A 15,384-nucleotide genomic window follows, 5' to 3' on the forward strand; every position below is an offset into this window, starting at 1 on the left:
TACTTTAAGAATCGTTTTTCAGACTCATTTACTATCCATTAGTATTTCAATTTAATTAAAGTCTTTTGAACTTACCATATTTAATTAGCATTTATTTCGCCATAACCGAGTGTCGTTTTGAGTTCCATGCATGCATGTATTTAGTAACGGCCTAACTTAAGTCTTAGGGGGTCGGGTCATTACAGTGATAACCAGTGATCAGTTATAAAAGTCTATCACTGATAGCCTTAAGTGTTAATATTTCAAGGTTGATTCTAATTGATGAAAGTCTATTAGTGATAATGAGTGGTAGTTATTATCGGTGATAGCCATGATAAAAGATTATTAGTGATAATTACTATGGTAATCAAAGTTGTTGTCTTCTTTCAAAGTTGATCACTATTTATAAATTTATCATTGATAGCCAATGATAGGCATAAGTAGTAATATTTAAATGTTGATTCCAATTGATGAAAGTGAATCAATGATAGCTACTAATAATTGATAGTAAATTAAAAGCTAATATTTCAAGATTGTATTAATTTTTCTCAAATTGAAAGCTATCATAGATAACAATTAATAGAAGCTATCAGCGATAGCAACTATCAGTGGTTATCACTAATAGTTGCTATCAGTGATAGCTTTTAATTTGATAAAACCGGGAAGAAGTGAACAAAATGATGACTAGGCATGAATTTTTTAGTCTTTTATCATTTTTGATCTATATATACAATTATTTTATTTTTGTACTACATATTCTATTATTTTGGACTTAATTCTGTTTATGCAACTAGCCCGATTAAAATGTCCAAAAGCCAAAGACATCGCACTTGCCAACGCAGTGAAAGCAGGAGTCTTCCAGGCATCTAGAGAGGCGTCGCCATGGATTCAGAGTCGAACCTTCTTCAAGATTCCTCCACTCCTTCTTCCTCTCCTCCTCCTCCTCCTTCTTCTTCTTCTGGGTTCGATAGAGATCGTCATGTGATGTTCTTGGAGATGATGTACCAGTTGTTGCCTTTTCAGTATCAAACTCAAGAGATTAACCACCTTACACTTGCTTACTTCGTCATCTCCGGCCTTCACCTTCTTGGTGCCGTGGATCGTGTGGGTACAATTTTTAATTCACTATTAAATTTAGATTTGTGTTATCATTGAAATGTTTAGGTTTCCTCTTTTCCGTTGAATTTCTATCCCTTTGATTATACCCAATACTGCCTATGAATTGCTCGGATTAGACTATTTGGAATTTTGGAATTGGGAATGTTTTTCTTTCTGATTATAAATCTTACTCTTGGTAATCGTTGCGGCTTAAAGGAACCTGTGCTAGTTATGTGATCCCATTAATTGTTTGATTGTAGATATGGAGAAGTTTTGCTGTGAGAACTGAAAATGAGGGTGATATTGAATTTGAGGGGTGGGGGTTTTTGGGAAGAGTGTTTTGGGCTGTTATTCGAGTTCTTGTATCTAAATTTTGATCTGAGTTGTGGATTTTTCTTTGTAAATCTATTCAACTCTTAATTATATTAGAGGAATGAGTTTTGAACCAACTAGCTGTAGAACTATCTTAATTATATTAGAGGAATGAGTTTTGAACCAACTAGCTGTAGAACTATTATAGTGATGACAATATGCTTGCTATTAACTTGTGTCTTATATGAGCAGAGAGGGACTCTTGTGAGCTTTGTTCCCTTGTGCATTATCATGTTTCTCTTTGAGCTTCGAATTTGAGGGTCTTTTGTAATTATTCTATAGGTGTTATTTTGTTTAGCTAGACCCCTTCCTTTAGAGGGTTCTCCTTTTGGTGGGCTGGGTTTTTGTCGCCCTTGTATTCTTTCATTTTTTTCTCAATGGAAGTGGTTTTTCTTATAAAAAAAAGAAAACTTGTGTCTTATATGTTTATCACCGTTTGTGCAGCTATTATCTCCATGATTAGCTAAAATGCGCAATGCATTGATTATTTCCTTAACCAACGTATTGTCTTAAAATAACGAAGCTTGAAAAGGAATAACATTAGATATTGGAAATTGTTTTAGGTGGACAAGGACAAAATTGCTAATTGGGTCTTGTCCTTTCAAGCAATTCCTTCAAACAAGGCTGAAAAAACCAATGGTATGAACTTCCTAAGAAAGAAAGTGTAAAATTTATATGGAGAAAGTGCCTTCTAATTAGCTTTGGGTTTGATGCAGGAGAGTTTTATGGATTCTGCGGATCGAGAAGTTCTCAGTTTCCTCCAGACGAGAATGGGGTATGATAAACACATTATGCACAAAGCTCCCTGTTGGAGTTTTGAAGATAGCGTATTAATGTTTATGATTTGTTTCGTCAGGCATCCAATATCTGCTCTTACTATTGGGACATACAGTTAATGCAGTGCAAATGAGACCCGTACATATTTTTTCTAATAATAGTTGATTTCTGCTTATAGGATTTAATTCACAACGGTAGTCACTTGGCGAGCACATATTGTGCCCTTGCAATACTGAAGGTCATTGGTTACGACTTCTCCAATATTAACTCTGAATCAATTGCAATCTCAATGAGAAACCTTCAACAATCTGATGGGAGGTATTCTTATAAGCTTTTATGTTCGTTGATTAATTGATCTAAAATTAATTAAAATTGATTCTTATAATGTATCTTCATCAGATTGACTGGGCTATTTATTGGTACCTCTCACATCTATTCATTATTTGATCTTAAGTAGATATTACTTAATGAAAAAGGTTGGCATGTATTTAAAACTTTTTCTTGAACCAAAAACACAAGGTGTATGCATACTGCTGCTAAGAATGTTGGTGAACCTTCTGAAGTTAAATGTTTATGTACTATTGTGGAAATTTAATATGTAACATGAGAATTTGTTTTTATCATAGATCCATCTCCATTATTATGCTGACACATTCTCTGCTTTTTTTAAAAAAAAATAAAAAATAAAAAATGGTGTAACAATGTCGAATCCAATCCTCTTTGGCACCAATGTTTGTTCTGACAGCTTTGTGCCTATCCATGTCGGAGCAGAGGCTGACCTTCGGTTCGTCTATTGTGCTGGTATATGAAAGTTTGTGGCTTTCTTCTTAAACTATGGGAATATTAGTATAATATATTTGTGATGCCATTAACCCATTACTCAGCTGCCATCTGTTATATGCTTGAGAATTGGAGCGGGATGGACAGGCAGAAAACTAAAACCTATATTTTGAACTGCCAGGTTTGTTTGAAGACTGCCACAATCTTGACGTATGTGTGTTTATTATGTTGTCCTCCTATAGAAAATAATGAATCATCTTGACATTTTTGTAATGCCTTTCTTGTAGTCGTATGATGGTGGCTTCGGGTTAACTCCTGGTTCAGAATCTCATGGTGAGATTAACAATACCGTTGATTAATAAATTTAATACCTGTGTGCCTTTATTTGTTGAACTCACAAAAACATAAGGTCTAAGATCGATTGTAGTTTCCAGCGTTGTTCGTTTCATGAAGTTGATCGTTATTTACGAATGGTTGGATTTAGTGACACAGGCGGTGGAACGTATTGTGCTATTGCATCTCTCCGTTTAATGGGTTTCATTGAAGATGATCTTCTCTTTAGAGACAATCCTTCTTCCATAATAAACGTCCCGTTGTTGCTGGAGTGGTGCTTGCAGGTTTGTTTTCATCATTCTACCACAAAAGAGTTTCAACCCCTGGACATCGTAATGCTTCAAAATTTGACTTTTACTAGAAAATAAAGGGCCAAGGGTAGATTGGAAACAAAGACACATTTATGAAAAATAGTTTGTCCTCTCTTTGATTTTTCTCAACTTAGTTGCTTTCTTATGTCAATGCGTTTCTCAACTATTTATCGAGGCGTTGCCTAAATGTTATTGTATCCGGATGTAGAAACAGGCAGCCAATGGAGGATTTCAAGGTCGACCTAACAAGCCTGCTGACACTTGTTATGCGTTTTGGTAAGGAAAAATGTAGGTGTGACCGTTTTTCTAGGGTAATATGGGATTTAGCTCTTGACTAAGCAATGTTGTGGTAGGATTGGATCTACCTTGAGGATTTTGGGAGGCCTTGATTTCATTAATAAGAAGGCTTTGAAGACATTTTTGTTGACTTGCCAGTCTAAGGTAGTATCATTTCTCTTTACCTCCAGTTCACTTTCATTCTTAAAACAAACATTCAAAAATTTCCCGTGGATAAATCATGAAAGCACAGGTTTAGAATCGATAACCAAATTTTGATCCCTAGTCTCAACCTTTGAACTAACTAAAAGGGTTCGAAGTTCAATAACTTTTTGCCGTAATTTTGCTTGACAGTATGGTGGTTTCAGCAAGTTTCCATTGGATTTTCCTGATTTATACCACTCCTACTATGGATTTACTGCTTTTAGCCTGTTGGAAGAACCCAACATCAACTCTCTGTTTGTTGAACTCGGAATAACAGATGCTTCTGCCTGGGGAATCTAACATAGGAACGTTCCTTTGACATGTGATGAATCATTTTCACTGCTTTTGCCGATTTGGGTATCATTAGAACGTTCGTTTGACATGGGATGAATCATTTTCACTGCTTTTGCCGATTTGGGTATCATTCCTCTCCCCTTTTCCAAATCTTTCACTTGGCCTACACAACTTATCACAAAGAAATGTAGAGTTTGATCTTAGCTATTCACAACTCCAGATGGAGCTTCATCCAGAATCCCTGTTTGTATACTATCTAAAAAGCCCGTCATCCCTTCTTCTGATTGTAATTTTATATTTTAAGTTTTAAACACAGGATCTGGTTTTGATGCTATATTTCTTTAAATTCAATTAAACAAGTCTTTGCTTCCTCAGCAATTTATCAGTAACAATTTGTTCATTCTTCCAAATTTGCTTGCATAATCTGTGGGCATAGTGCATGAACACATTCATGTTTTGCCTCTGATGCCAAGATCATCCATTCATTGAACTTGTCTCTGTTAGAGCAAGAAGCTACTGATACTGAAGGAGGACAAAGAAACGGTATAAACACTTCTTTTTAATAGTACTTCAAATCTTATAATGTTTCAGTTTTTGCTTCACTTTCCATATGTCTAAAGAAAGGTGGAAAAAGCATTCGTAAGAGCTAAGAATATGGAATTCACTTACTTCAAAGGAATGCTAGCAAATCATGCTGAAGTTCAATCAATCTGTCTATTTGATTTGATGATTTTGGTCCTTTTTAAAGACATTATTGGTCTACCAAAATATGATTTATTGCTCTTATAAAATTTTAGTTTGATCTTGTGAATCTTTTTGGTCAAATAAACAAAAGAAATGTTTGTATCAGATATTTGTTAAGTATTTTTTACATATATCTTCGAGTTGCCAAGCTAATTTGTAAATGTATTTGTTTAATGTCATGGGATAACTATTTTAACTTTTTTTCTTTTATAATTGTCAAGAAAATTCGTATAATGTTAGATATCACACTATCCATAGTTCCAAATTAGCCTGGACTAATTTCTATTCAAAATATCGGAATAAAACATAATTTCAAAAATTTTGAAACCCTTTTTTTAAAGTCAAAGGTTCAATCATCTTATTATAAAAAAAATTATCGGAATAATATATTTATCTTTGTTTTGGGTGAATATAAGAATATAATTATCTTTTATTTTAACGAATATAGGAATATAGTAATCTTTTCTTATAGCAAATATATTACTTTATTACTACTAACTTCCTTTACTTTTATAATCATGAATGGTTGAATTTTCCTTCCTGACATCCCTAAAATATTGTAACACTTCAAATTTTTAAAAAAGATCAATAATGTAATATGATAAGGGAAGTTTAGAACCAATGTAATTTCTCTCCCACAATTGAGAGTCTGAGTTGGCTTGTGCTAACCCTTAAATTCAAAATCAAAATTTCATAAAATATATAGAACAAGTGAGTATTACAGCCTGAACTTAATTTCAAAATATAATTCCACAACTTGTCTCTTTTGGACCAATTCATACCAATAACAAATATTCCTTTTTGGGATCTACAAAGTACTGGAAATCGAATCAAACTATTAATCTTCAAAATAATAATAAATGTTCTTATTCACTAGAGATTTTTGTACATATGACCTTTTCACGAGCACTTTTATGTCCTCCCCACAAACGTATGAAATCTAACCCATTTTATACCGTATCACATTAGAGATGGTCATATCTATCATAACTTTAACGCGATGGTCATCTTTATTATGGTTTTCATTTTTCTCACCTCATTGTGATAGAGATGGTCATCGCATTAGAGTTACGATAGACATAGTCATTTCTAACGCGATATGTTATAAAATGCGGTAATGTGCTTTTATGTAAGCAAAATGTTAGATTTCATACATTTGTGGGGACCGTCATTAATCATAAAGATACTCATAAAAGGATCATCCGTACAAAAATACTCTATTCACTAAACTATATTTGAATCGACATGAACAAAAGTTTTAACAAAATCATGTTATTACACTCCCAAGAAGTGAAATGTGAGAAAATTGTGTTGAAAACATTTTGAAGGGTATGGGCCAAATAAAAAAAAGAAAGAACATATTATGAGTACATGTGCCACTAAAGTTCAAGAGTCATGATTCAGCTATGGACATATCAGCTTTAAAAAAAAAATATAAAACACAGGTAAAAGGCAATGGCTGTAATGATTCTTAAAGGTGGGGGCAGCAACCTATTCCGACAATACATTTTCACGAGCAATTTCCTACCTTTGTCGTTTTAAGGAAAAAAGAAAGGCAAAAGCATCTAAAAACCTGTCCACCTCTGTCTCTTTGTTGTGAGTGGTACTTTTTCAAGCCACGTACTGCTGAATAACCCTTTGCGAATTCATCTACCTATTTCTTAGTATAAAGTTGATGGAAGGCAAGTCTTAGTCTTTTCATAAGGATATGTTATATTGTTATGGAAGAGTTAAAAGTTGTTAAGATCTTATTCATAACGATTTTGTTTTCGGTTTCTTACTTGTTTCTTCATATTTCTTTACTGTGTTTTCCACCTTCCTTAACGAAATATTTGAGTTTCGAGTCAAATTACAAAAGTAGAAACAAGTTATTAAAAATTGAGTTCAAACATTAAGTTCATGTTTGATAACTATTTGGTTTTTTACTTTTGAAAATTAAATTTGTCTTTCTTTTTTTTGGGGGATAAAGAAACATTTCATATCATTTAATGAATGAATGTTGGAAAAACCCACGCCTAAAGGTGATTTATAAGAAAGCTCTCCAATTGTAAAGAAAAAAAAAATGAACTTTAATGCACCAAAGAAAAGTATTGGTAAAGACCAAATTCATATAATGATCAAAGGTAGAAGAGGAATCCCTGAAAATATGATGTTTACGTTCACACCAAAGAAACCAAAAGATTTGAAGAAATTAAGTTTGTAAACATTGCTTCCACTTAATGGTTTCTTTGTTTGGTTATCTACCTTTTAGTAGTATTTTTTTATATTCGTGAGTGTCCAGACCAGCTTATGCGTACCTCGACTAATCTCACGAAATAGCCTGCCTGACCCTACAACATTTAGGTGTCCAGATATCAATTCCTAGGTAGATGACCAACCATGGATCTTAACCATTTATTGAGACTATATCTCCTTTTTTACTATTAGGTCAATCTATGATGGTCAATCTACCTTTTAGTAGTATTCTTGAAATCCAGTAAAAAATTTGAAAGCTAAAATACAAATAGTTTTTAAAAACTTTTTTTTGGGGCGACTTTTGACTAAAAATCTAAATATATATTCAAAAAGATAAAAACAAATTAAGAGAAAATTGGAACGGTTTTCAAAAACTAAATAGTTATCATGCGAGATCTACTTTTTTCTTTTTAGAACTTAGCTTGGATTTTGATAACATTTTAGAAGGTAGATAACAAAGCAACGAAATAAGAGGTGAAAGTAATGTTTATAAATCTGATTTTCAGCAACTAAAAATAAAAAAGGAAATGGTTATCAAACAAACCCAAGTTTTCAACTAAAAAAGCTTAATGGAAATATGGAAAAAATGAGGGGAAGGGGAGAGGAGGAAGAGGAAAGAAACAGCAGAAAAGCATTAGGTTCAAAAAAGAAAAGGATTTTACAAAGCTCCCTTCTACCCCAAAGTTTCAACCTTACCATCAGCCACAAGAAGACTTATAGGTATCTGACAAGCTTAGGAGACATGGAGATTGAATAAAACAAATATCCCACAAGTCCACCCATCCACTTGCATCAGGCCCACCTTCCATTTCTCAACATCATTTTTCAGAGAATGTTGTCCTTCAAGTTTTTAAGACAGTCGAAAAAGGTAATTGCAATGCAGCAGAGATTAGCTTAGCCTACAAACTCCCACCCTTAAAAACACTTCAAAAGCAACAAGTTTAACCCAACAAAGAAGGGTTAAAGATTAAAAATAAAAAAAATAAATACCCATTTTCGACTTTGGTGAATCAATCCTAATGGTTAGATTGGCTTCTTGGTGATTGATGAACTGAAGGTTGAAGGTGAAGATGGCAAAGGAAGTACCTGTGAAGAAGTGCTTGAATGATACTGTTGTGTACATTGATGATGATGGTGATTCAGCTCCATATCTTGGTTCCTGTCAACAACAATTGTAATATAAGATTTGTCCTCTTCATCTTTAAGTAATTTCTCCATGGAAGCTTTAGTTCTTGAATCTTCAACAGACTCTATGGAATTATTATGAACCCCTTTCTCAGCTGCTTCAAGTAGTTTCCTCTTAAGTTTCTCTTCTGCTTCCTGTAGAAATTTGAATTTTGGAGGTGGAGATGATCTTAACTTGTTAAACTCTGCATCTGATGCTGATTCAAAGAGAGGATTGAATCCATGGGGTTTATAAGAATCTGCAGGAGTAAGAGGTGGTGTAAAAAGAGTTGGAGAAGCTAATGGAGTCAAATATGGAGTCTCCACAGTAAGAAGAAGATCACTCAAGCTCCTACTTTTTGATTCTTTTCCATTCTTATCTACTCTGGACTTTCCATCTTCAGACTCTAAATCTTCCTTGGTTTCTTCTATTATGGTGAAGAGAAATCTTGCTGGCCCTGAGAGACTTTGGAGCCTCATAAACTCTGTCTCTATGCCATCTTCTCCAAAGGGTTTCAGTAAGAAATCATTGTTTGTGTGCATATTAAACTGCCCTTCATCTCCATGAATCATTGTTTCTGTGAATCTTACTGATGAACTTAGATCTTGAGGATTTAGAGCTGTGTGGCTCAAAGAAGATGACCTTTTCCAACAAAACATGTAAAATAGCTCTCTAGCTGGGCTACTATAATCATTTTCAACATCTCTGTCTGTGAACCTCTTCTTCCACCATAACAGATAATAAAGCTCAGCAACAAGAGCCAAGAAAAGACAACCAAAGATCACACTCAAACCAAGTCCTACACTACTCAGAGACTTCATCTTCCTCACAATTACATCAGCAACCAAACCTTCTAATTACTTCAACACTTCACAAAACACAAACAGAATTTCTCATTTCACAAAGACAGACAAAACAAAACAAAAGAAACAACCTTCAAATTGTTCCTTGAGGAGAAAAACTTCACAAGAAATGCAGTAGCCTCAAAATCTTCCCACTTCCCAGGATGCAACTTTCAGCAGAAATTAAGCATGTGATGAATTTAGACCTCAACTTACAGGAAAAACAGTACTACATCATCGAGAAATCAAGAAAAAGAAGAAAAGCTTCAAGATTATCCAACTTTTAATGCCAATGACAGAAGCAAAACTCCCACTACATAAAAATAAACCCCCACTGAATGCTTATAAGATGCTCTGATACCAATTGGTGGAATATATCAGCAAGCAGTAGAAGAATACAGGAGTTGTTTATGGGTTGGGCGGATGGATGCGGGCTTCGAGGGACGCTCACATGGGACCAGAAACATATGGAATTTTGCTCTGCTGTTCNCCCCTTTTGTTTCTGAGAATCACACACACACTTCAATCATGAAACATGATTACAACTACGAGCTTCTCTTTTTTCCTTTTAAACCAAGAATCTATTAAACATACCCACAACTCTTGTGCTGAGAATAGCATAGTTTTAGCCAGAAATCAACACTCTACTGGCTTGAAAAAGGACAATTGCAAAGGAGAGGAGGTAGCAAAAGATTCCCAAACTGGAAAACCAGTGTTGTCTGTGTTTAAGGTGCTGAACAAAAACCAGGAGGAAGTGGGTAAAAGGAAAAATTAGAGGCGAATAGCAAAAGGGTGGGCAAATACAGGAGTTGTTTATGGGTTGGGCGGATGGATGCGGGCTTCGAGGGACGCTCACATGGGACCAGAAACATATGGAATTTTGCTCTGCTGTTCTAATTTATTACTCCATTTTCTTTCTTCACCTTCTTCCTTTGGGAATAGAAAATCTATTGAAGCCCGCGCTTCGTTCAACTTCGTTTCGGGCCTTTGGGCTCTCAATCTTACGCCACAACCCACAAGGAAAAGGGTAATCGGAGGAAATAGTAAAATCGGGTACCTCCTGATATATATATATATATATAAACCCGGAAAAAGTAAGATTTTTAGCTAAAGTGTATTACGCACCTGATATATATATTTTTAATCTCCTAAATTGTCCTTAGTATAGTTGATTAACAATTTTTTTCGAATACGGTATAATTGTTATATCGTGTATAAATTCTTAATTAAAATATAGTGTAAATAGAATCATATGTTAAATACAGTATAAAAAGAATTATTGGTTATGAAACTTCAACCTAACGGAATCAAGAGATAAAATTGTCAAATTTTTCTTCCATTTAAAAAATTTGAATTGCCGGTTTTATATCTGTTTTGATTTGATTTAACTACTTTTCGAAAATATTCAGAATTAATCTATCTTTAATCTGTTTATCACCATCTTGATTTTAATTTATAATATATCTTTAGATTTTACATTATTTTATTCATTTTTTATTATTTTAAATTCAGATTAAAATCCTTTTATCCTGATTAGGATTTTATTTTTCTACATATTATCGTATAACAAATCAATTGTATATTTAATTTACATTTTATCATTTTCTGTATTTTTTAAATCACATTTTATTCATTATCATCTTATTACATTATTATATCATTAGTTTATTTTTTTGACAAATAAATAAGTATTCATTTTTTTAATCTTGTTGTTTTTGCAATGCCTCTACAACTAATTAGATTTCTTTCATATGTTTTGTGGTTGATGGAGTTATAAATACAGTGTAATTGTTGGAACTTAAATGAGAATGGAACTATGAATGCATTGTAATTATAACTAAACGAGCTCTGCCTGATTTTTCTCCTCGTTTATATTAGAATTTATATTTTATCATCAAATTAGATTTTATCTAACTAACATAATAAACAAAAACTTCATGATTCTACCCCAGTTTATATTTGAATTTATCTTTTAATGTCAATTTTGATTTTATCTAACTAACTTTCAATTTGCTTAAACATTTGTTACAAATTCAACTGTATCTATTTTTTTTCCCATTATTTTATACATATTGTTATCAAATTAGTTTGATTTTTTTTTTTCATATTTTTCGATATTTTCAATTTTGCATATAGAAATATGTAAAAATGACTTGTTGTACTTAAAAAGGAACATATATATATATATATATGTATGTATGTATATGTATATGTTCAGTTTATTATTAATATTAACATTATCATTATTATTATTATTATTAAAATAAGATAACAAAAGACCCTAAATCTCATCTTCTTCGTCTTCTTCACTTAGTCGTCCCCTAAAATCTCATTTTCTCCTTCTCAATCTCATGTCTACCGTTGATTCAGCTACCATTTCTTGAATTTCATCGTCTGGTCTAGTTTTTTACAACCAACCTTGCCAAGTCGTCGACTTTTTTTACTCACACACATTTTTCCTGGTTTTGTTTCTACTTTGAACATCATTTTCAACAATGGCGTTCTAAGATTGATAGTATTTAAAGCTGGCTTTCAAGATCCTGAGCAAAATGGTCACATGGAATGAAGACGATAAAACTCCCTACAACTATTTTGGTGTCAAATGCAATTATATTTCCTATAGCCATATCGTCCTGGAGTTGTAATTTCTTCAAATATTCACTTGCCAACAACAATTTCATTGGTACAATCAACTTTGCTCTTTCTCACCTTGGAGGAAATTTATCGTTGTAGACATCCATAAGTTTCTAATGACCCCATCGCTTGGTCGTCATCTTCCCTCGCATACATGCGTTCATAGGCAACGGGAAGCATTAAGTACTATATTGGGTGATTTTTAATTTTTGCTTCTGGAATGTTTATATACTATATATTTGTGTTTAGTGTATTTGCGGTATTTGAGTTGTTTTTTAAGCAATGTATCTTTGCATTCTCGTTGTACTTAATTTTATTGTTTTAGGATAGTTTTATCATTTACTAATTAGTATTTTCTATTATATGAATTCATTTTGCTATTTTTGTAATTTTGAAACATTGCCATTTTTCCAAGTGAAACTTTAAAATTTGCCATTTCTTTTGTCAATCCAACAATTATTGGGACGGTGGATAAATGCCAAAATTTTGAAAAAAGGCCAAACGTATTTTTCTTTGTTAAAATGACCGAATGGCTAACTTTGAGACTATTTAAAATTTTAATAATGGACACAAATACTCCTACAACCTAGTTCCTATAATTATGTTGTATTTTGACATAGAAAAATAATAATCTAAAGCAAGGTCTAACAAACTTCACCAACCAAAATCTAACCTTAATTTTAAAAAAAAATATCTAAAATAATATCACATGCAATCAAAACTAAACGAAAGAGATGAATAATCTTATATATATGTGTGTGTTGTAGAAACGACAGGACCCAACAACGAACTATAAACTGTCAAGGCACGACGGTCAAGTGAAGAGCAAAACCTATAAAACAAAAACTCGTTATAGGCTGAGTCGTGAAGCTCACTCTCTTTAAGATGTTTCATCATTCTATAAAAGCTGTCTCTTATACACATCTAGATGTGTATAAGAGACAGGATTGAGCGCGCGGATGAACAGACCGTTTCCCCCTTTTTTCGATTAAATAATAATAATAATAATAAATAAATAAATAAAATAAAATAAAATAATATTTTTTATTAAAAATAATCATCACACACACCTCGCTCGACCGATCGGACGACAGCGGCGCATGTGGGATGTCCATCGAACCCACATTGGTCTATCTCCTCGCGCGTGTGGGATGTTGATAAAATTAAAATAAGATGTATGACATATCCTTGTTGAAGAAACCACGAACCCAAAAACTTCATTCCAATCCAAAACTACGATTTCTTTAGAAAATTGGGAAATCATGAGCCGCAACACTATATTCTCTAGATGTAAACTATACAATGTCCGGATGAAAGAAGATATTATATTTATTATTAAAAATGTACATGAGATCCATTGGTATCCTTAGGAGCTCTCATAAAACAATTGGGAGAAGGGGTTAAATGATTTGTCTGAAAAAAGGGAAACGATAAAGTTTTAATGAATATTTAATCTAAATATCTCTTATACAGCAATAAGGGTAAATAGGGAAAAAGTGTAACCGACAATATTTGTTTGGTCATATTTCAATAGATTTTTTTTTTTTTTTTGGATATTTTTCAAAAACAATGGTTTGAAACGGCCATTCCACAAAATTTCTCTTTTATATATATAGCAATCATGTCTAATGTAAAGTTATTAATTACTATGCTTATTTGAAGCTTAATATGAGTAAGGCAATGATCAAGTTGAGTGGCATTATCTGCACAAGATTTTGCAACCACGTGATTTAGTTTATTATGAATTACATTTGAACAGAAACAGTTAGAGACAGTTTAAGGCTTCCAGAGGCTTGCGTCAGGGAGGTTCGTTATCACCATACCTCTTTGTTATTTGTTTTGAAGGTCTTTCTAACATTCTCCAAGAAAAGAAATATTGTGCTACTTTTTCAAGTTTGCATATTAACCCTTTTTACCATTCTATTTCACACCTTTTTTTTAGATGACAACCTTTTCTTTTTTCGGTCAACGGAAAAATTACTGCAGTGTTGTGAAGATGATGTTAGAGACATATGAGAATATCGCATAACAGACGATCAATTTCTATAAATCCATGTTCATGGTCAGCAAGAATACAAGGTCGGATGTGATCCAATATTCCGGCTTGCCTTCCTAGATTTCTAAAAATAAGAGTGAGGTGTTCGAGCATGTTTGGAAGGTCCTGCAATGTTGGAAAGAGAAGATTTTCTTTGTTGGCAGCAAAGAAGTCTTCATTAAAGCAGTGGCTCAAATTGTCCCAATTTACATGATTAGTTGTTTTTTCTAGATTCCCAAAAGTTTGTATGATGAGATTTGTCAAATATTTGCAAGATTTTGGTGGGGGATCAACCAATGATAAAAACAAAATCCATTGACACAGTTGGTCCCATATGTGAAAGGTAAGGAATATGCAGTTTATTCAAATTGCTATGGACCCGACTTTCAAGGGACGGGAGCACGGTGCTTGATAGCTTCTACAAGTACAAATTATTATTCTCTCAAAGTTGAAATAGTTAGGGTTAAAAATGATGTAAATACGGTTATAATAAAGGAAAATGTATGGAATTATATATATGTGATAAGCTCATGCAAAGTATCATTTAAGTAAAAAAAAATGCATCACTAACACACTTTAATGTAGGAATCAGAAAAATTTACTAAGTGTTGCAAATAAAGCCATCATAAAGAGCATGCATCCAACTGTTTCTACGCATAATAAATACATTTGGCTTGTGCAATCAACATCAAATTACAACTTGCAAGTATGGATATCTGACTGGCAGCATCTGATTAAGGAAAAATGGTCGGGGTGTCTTAGAGTATGAAATTTAATGCAATCACATCACCAAATGGCTATTTTGATTACCTATATAAAGAGATGTCTGCAATTGAGGAGTTAGCTAGATTAGTTAGAGAGTTAGACAACTTTTATCCTTCATCTCTGCCAATTGCAAGAAAGAAATAGGAGGGATGATTGCCATTTTCTACTATTGGTAACAATGTGCTACTGGAGAAAAGCTCGAGAGAGATATCTCCTTCACCCCTTCTACCTAGTTGTTAACAGCAAGCACAAAAACAAGCCAAAGGGGACAAGAGATTGAACCTTGGGACTTGACTTCTTTCTTTTACTTAGCATTTTCATTCACGGTCCTATTTGATTCAACTAAGATTATATGTATCAAGACATATTTTTTTTAATTCAATCTCCATTTCAATCACTCTCCACATCTCCATCTGTTAATTTACAAAGTTGTTTGTGTCTGTGAATCTTTTAACTTGATAATTGCATAAAGTTTGTTGCGTGAGTCCACTTGATTAGTTCATTAAAGTGAAAAAACATTTAGTTACTCAAGAGAGTAGT

At 33.1% G+C, this 15,384-nt stretch overlaps 2 protein-coding genes across 2 annotated transcripts; one reads left to right on the forward strand and one right to left on the reverse strand.

The window, feature by feature from the left end:
- The first annotated feature begins 861 nt into the window (after positions 1 to 861).
- LOC120079977 (geranylgeranyl transferase type-1 subunit beta) lies at positions 862 to 4,813 on the forward strand. The gene is made up of 11 exons (XM_039034478.1): positions 862 to 1,083; positions 2,013 to 2,088; positions 2,166 to 2,224; positions 2,405 to 2,544; positions 2,972 to 3,027; positions 3,111 to 3,187; positions 3,294 to 3,339; positions 3,499 to 3,623; positions 3,859 to 3,926; positions 4,004 to 4,091; positions 4,281 to 4,813. The coding sequence occupies exons 1-11, from the start codon at positions 862 to 864 to the stop codon at positions 4,428 to 4,430; spliced, it is 1,107 nt and encodes a 368-aa protein (XP_038890406.1). The 3' UTR covers positions 4,431 to 4,813.
- Positions 4,814 to 6,339: 1,526 nt separating this feature from the next.
- LOC120080207 lies at positions 6,340 to 9,737 on the reverse strand. The gene has a single exon (XM_039034783.1). It carries the CDS (start codon positions 9,387 to 9,389, stop codon positions 8,427 to 8,429), a length of 963 nt encoding a protein of 320 aa, XP_038890711.1. The 5' UTR covers positions 9,390 to 9,737; the 3' UTR covers positions 6,340 to 8,426.
- Between the last annotated feature and the right edge of the window lie 5,647 nt (positions 9,738 to 15,384).

Source organism: Benincasa hispida, chromosome 6 (genome assembly GCF_009727055.1).
Source record: "Benincasa hispida cultivar B227 chromosome 6, ASM972705v1, whole genome shotgun sequence".
NCBI lineage: Eukaryota > Viridiplantae > Streptophyta > Magnoliopsida > Cucurbitales > Cucurbitaceae > Benincasa > Benincasa hispida.

Excerpts from the sequence above, each read along its gene's own strand:
- LOC120079977 (XM_039034478.1), top strand. The coding sequence starts at position 862 with ATGGATTCAGAGTCGAACCTTCTTCAAGATTCCTCCACTCCTTCTTCC. Across the intron at positions 2,089-2,165 it reads CAAGGCTGAAAAAACCAATG|GAGAGTTTTATGGATTCTGC; the intron begins GTATGAACTTCC and ends GGTTTGATGCAG. Across the intron at positions 3,188-3,293 it reads CCTATATTTTGAACTGCCAG|TCGTATGATGGTGGCTTCGG; the intron begins GTTTGTTTGAAG and ends CCTTTCTTGTAG.
- LOC120080207 (XM_039034783.1), bottom strand. The coding sequence starts at position 9,389 with ATGAAGTCTCTGAGTAGTGTAGGACTTGGTTTGAGTGTGATCTTTGGT.